Source organism: Tupaia chinensis, unplaced genomic scaffold, assembly GCF_000334495.1.
Source record: "Tupaia chinensis unplaced genomic scaffold, TupChi_1.0 Scaffold000477_1, whole genome shotgun sequence".
NCBI lineage: Eukaryota > Metazoa > Chordata > Mammalia > Scandentia > Tupaiidae > Tupaia > Tupaia belangeri.
Genome location: NW_006159986.1, coordinates 2691372 through 2695272, shown reverse-complemented (window position 1 = coordinate 2695272; position 3901 = coordinate 2691372). Strand labels below are relative to the sequence as shown.

Sequence of the window (3901 nt, the reverse complement as noted above, 5' to 3'; positions counted from 1 at the left end):
TCCTTCCTTTCTTTCTTTCTTTCTTTCTTTCTTTCTTTCTTTCTTTCTTTCTTTCTTTCTTTCTTTCTTTCTTTCTTTCTTTTTCTCCTTTCTTTTTTTTCCTGTAGCAGTGCCTGACATCACATTACCAAATCCTTGAATTTCCTATCATTCATTTTCTTTCTCAGAAGTTCTGATATTCTTCTTTTTAGCACCACTCTCAAGCCGATTATTGTTACTAGAGGTACATACTTTTCTTTTCACATTCTTGCTTAACTTTGAAACTCAGACTTTTATTTTCTTGAATTAATGTATCTTTACTTCCCAACAACTCAGGGAGCTGTTTTTATTTCTTAGGTAATCAAGAGTTATGGAGTCTATACCTACTGCATTGTAACCTTAAGTCTCATGGCTTTTCATCACTTAATTTCCTTAATAATGTTTTGACTTGAAAACAAAGGATCGCTCAAAGTCTGGTTACAAATGAAATTTGGCTTATGTTTCACAGAGTATAACTTCATCTCCTATTGCCATTTGTACAAGTGACCTGAGAATGAGGCCAGACAAGAATTCCATTTCCATGATATCAACAATAAAATATTTATAGATAAGCCTCTCACATCAAAGTGGACAGCAGCAAGAACAAAATAAATTCTCAAAAATGTTAAAGACATTTTAGCAATGGCTGAATGGGAATGGAAATGGTAAAAGATTCACATCTTTTATCAGTTACCAGGGCTCTTAAGATCAGCTATTGGTCTTGAGTTTGGCTACTGGTCACATAGGTACAGGTACAGGGAATGAATTTGGGAAGGTAAATATTAATGGAAAGTGATCTGCAAATATAAAGAGTTGGAGTTTCCATGTCCAGAGAATAATGTAACGTATGCATCTTCCCAGTGCTTGGTCCCCTCTGTCATATCTACTTACAAGAAGATGTGGATGTCATTGCACCAGAGCTGGAATCAGAAAACCTGGGGCCTGGACCTGATTCTGTTTATCCTTAGCTCTGTGATATGATGCAACTCATGTTACTGATCTTGGTTCTGTCCAGGTTTAGGGATACTATGTGACTCAGATGAGATATCACATGTGAAATGCAAAAAAAAAAAAAAATGAACAAACAAAACAACAACAACAAAAAAAAACCATGAAATGAAACAAAATAAAGCAGAATACCAGAGGAAATACAGTGAAAACTTTATTAGGAAACAAATAGGTAATACTTCTTTTAACTAGGAAAATAATGCAAAGTTGTCATGAAAGATTCAGAAAATGATGAGTATATTGAAATGACATGATTGATATTGATCATTGAAAAGATCTAGTAATAGTTATGAGTGTTTCCATTGTTTTAAATTATTTATTGTGAAAAGGCAAATATCACCTTGTCAAGGCTGGTACCATGAATCCAGGTCAAGAACAAAGTTGACCAGCAACCTGTTCATCAAAGAGAGTGAAACAAGTTTCTGAGTAAACTCACAAGTCTCTTAACAAGACAGTGAATGACTGTGTGATGACCGTGTGTGTTATTACTAGAGAAAGGGGGATAAGTTGTTGCAGAAATGAGTATCTGGCAGGTCTGATGATCAAAGTTTTTTCAATTTAGGTAGTGGGTCTATGGTAAGTTGATCAACAACTGCAAGGCTGGCAGCAGCTGGATCCACAGCCCTGGGCTAGGCAACCAGGCAGGCAGACGCACGTGGGAAGGTAGCAGGTTCTACAGCAGTACACAGGTGCAGAGCAAGCTGGCTGGCAGCAAGTAGATCCACAGCAGCTGGGCTGGCAGCAACTGGACCCACAGCAGCTGGGCTGACAGCAGCTAGACCCACCACAGCAGGGCTGGCAGCAGCTGGACCCACAGCAGCTGGGCTGACAGCAGCTAGACCCACCACAACAGGGCTGGCAGCAGCTGGATCCACAGCAACAAGGCTGGTAGCAGGTGGTTCTGCAGCAGGTGGTTCTGCAGCACGTAGGCTGGCAGCAAGGAGAACAGCAGCAGCTGGACATAGTGGAGGTGTGGAGGGGCAATTCCTGTTCACAGGTGAATTTTCTAGAATCTGACATTTCTTTTTCTAATATTCCTTTTATAGGTGGTAGCCCAAACTTTGAACCAATGAGAAGATGAACAGAACTTGCTTTTGTTTTTGTTTATGGCAATTTCTCTAGTTCATTTGCAAATGCCACAAGGAGGAAGTAGTTCCTTAAGTATTATAAATTTTCTAAGGTAATTGATTTGTTTTCCTAATTGATAAATAACCATCAGCACTACTTTCTGGAAATGAGAAATCAGTCATCATACTCGTCATCAGTTAAGCACCAATCCTCATTTTTAAAGCCTCATATGATATTTGGTCACCTATGAGGTCTGACTTAGCTTGGTGAGAGGCCAGATCATTGGCAGTCTCTATGTATTTTCTCTTGTTATTTTAAGAAGCACCTCAGAAAAGGTGTTGATGAGTCATGGTGATGAGTATCAAGTTCACGGGGCTTTGCATACTGTCTCTAATGTAGAAGCTAGCATAAGTTTTATCTATTCTTCTGCAAACAATAATGAGGGGTAGGGGTAATACAGGGGTGGGTAATAGAGCGAGGGAGGGAAGGGAACAAGGGAAAAACAAGACACTTAAATGACACAAAAATGAAAAGTTATTTGCTGACGATAATCTATATGGAAATGTCTTTGTCTTGACTGACATGCTTCATTTTTGTGCTGGAAAAAGCAATGTCGTACACTGTAAAGATATATAATGATTAAATGTAAATTAAGAAAAACATGCAAGAAGGCCAGTGGGTGGTGTGGTGGTTAGAGTGTCTCAATTCCCACATGGCCAATTGTGATTTGAGTACTGGACCTGGTGGCTTGAAAATCATGCCAGGCATGTGTGCCTGTGTGTGCCCCAAATCCCTAACAGAATGGAGGAGAAGAGATTGCAGCCCCTCCTTTCCCTCTGTCTGTCTCTCTGTTTATCTCCGGTGAGTGAGAACACACATCCTATGGCAAAAACCTTTAAAAAAAGTCAAAAAATACTGTGTTCAAGTATTGGACAGCAATCAATTGTAGGCTATGCTTCTTGAAGGAGAGAAACATATGAAACAAAGTCCGATTTATCCAGAAGTTTTCCCTTTATATATTTCAAAATTGCAGTAGGACCCAAATAGAGAGCAGAGAAGACAGAGGCATTGGATAGGTTGTTACAATTCATTCGCTCAACTAGAAATGTGATTTTTGATGACAAAATTCAAATTGAATCTAGTAGAAATTATCAATAATTTATTTTAAAACATTATTTTTGTCTTTCTCAGGAGATAGTTGTCTGTGAGATCCAAAGTTATTTACATAAATTATCTAGTGAGATTTGTAGTATTTCATTTTTGCTTTCCAAGATATTAAAATACCAGGAATCAACTTTTTTTTATTACAATAAGTGATGAGAATCTAAGTTAATCTTTTCCATATGGATTCTTTTCCCAGTTGTGGTTATGGAACATTCTATGCTCTCCTGTTAATGTTAGATTATAAAAAATTTGCTCACTTCCACTGTACCTCTGGAAATGAACCATCAGACAGAAAGCAGCAGCTTCTCAACTGATATGCACTGTATTTATGCTAGGAAAAGCCATGTTGTTTACAATAAAGATGTCTGGTGATTAAATGTTAATAATAATAATGATAATAATAAAATAAGTAAAAAAGCCTTTCTTTTTTTTGAATTAAGCAATACTTTATTATTATTTTTTATTATTATTTTTTATTTCAATTTATTTATTTGCATTCATTCACTGCACATCATTACAGCATACAAAATGAGATTTTCCATCCAGAGTACACTGTATATTGTCTCAATCAAGCACATCAACAAACATGTTATTGTCAGCAAATGATCTTCCATTTCTTGTTTTCTGTATGTTTTGCTTTTTT

General features: G+C 37.1%; 1 protein-coding gene across 1 annotated transcript; it reads right to left on the bottom strand.

The window, feature by feature from the left end:
* Positions 1–1611: 1611 nt before the first annotated feature.
* LOC114009149 (keratin-associated protein 9-1-like) lies at positions 1612–2046 on the bottom strand. The gene has a single exon (XM_027774782.1). It carries the CDS (start codon positions 2044–2046, stop codon positions 1612–1614), a length of 435 nt encoding a protein of 144 aa, XP_027630583.1.
* Between the last annotated feature and the right edge of the window lie 1855 nt (positions 2047–3901).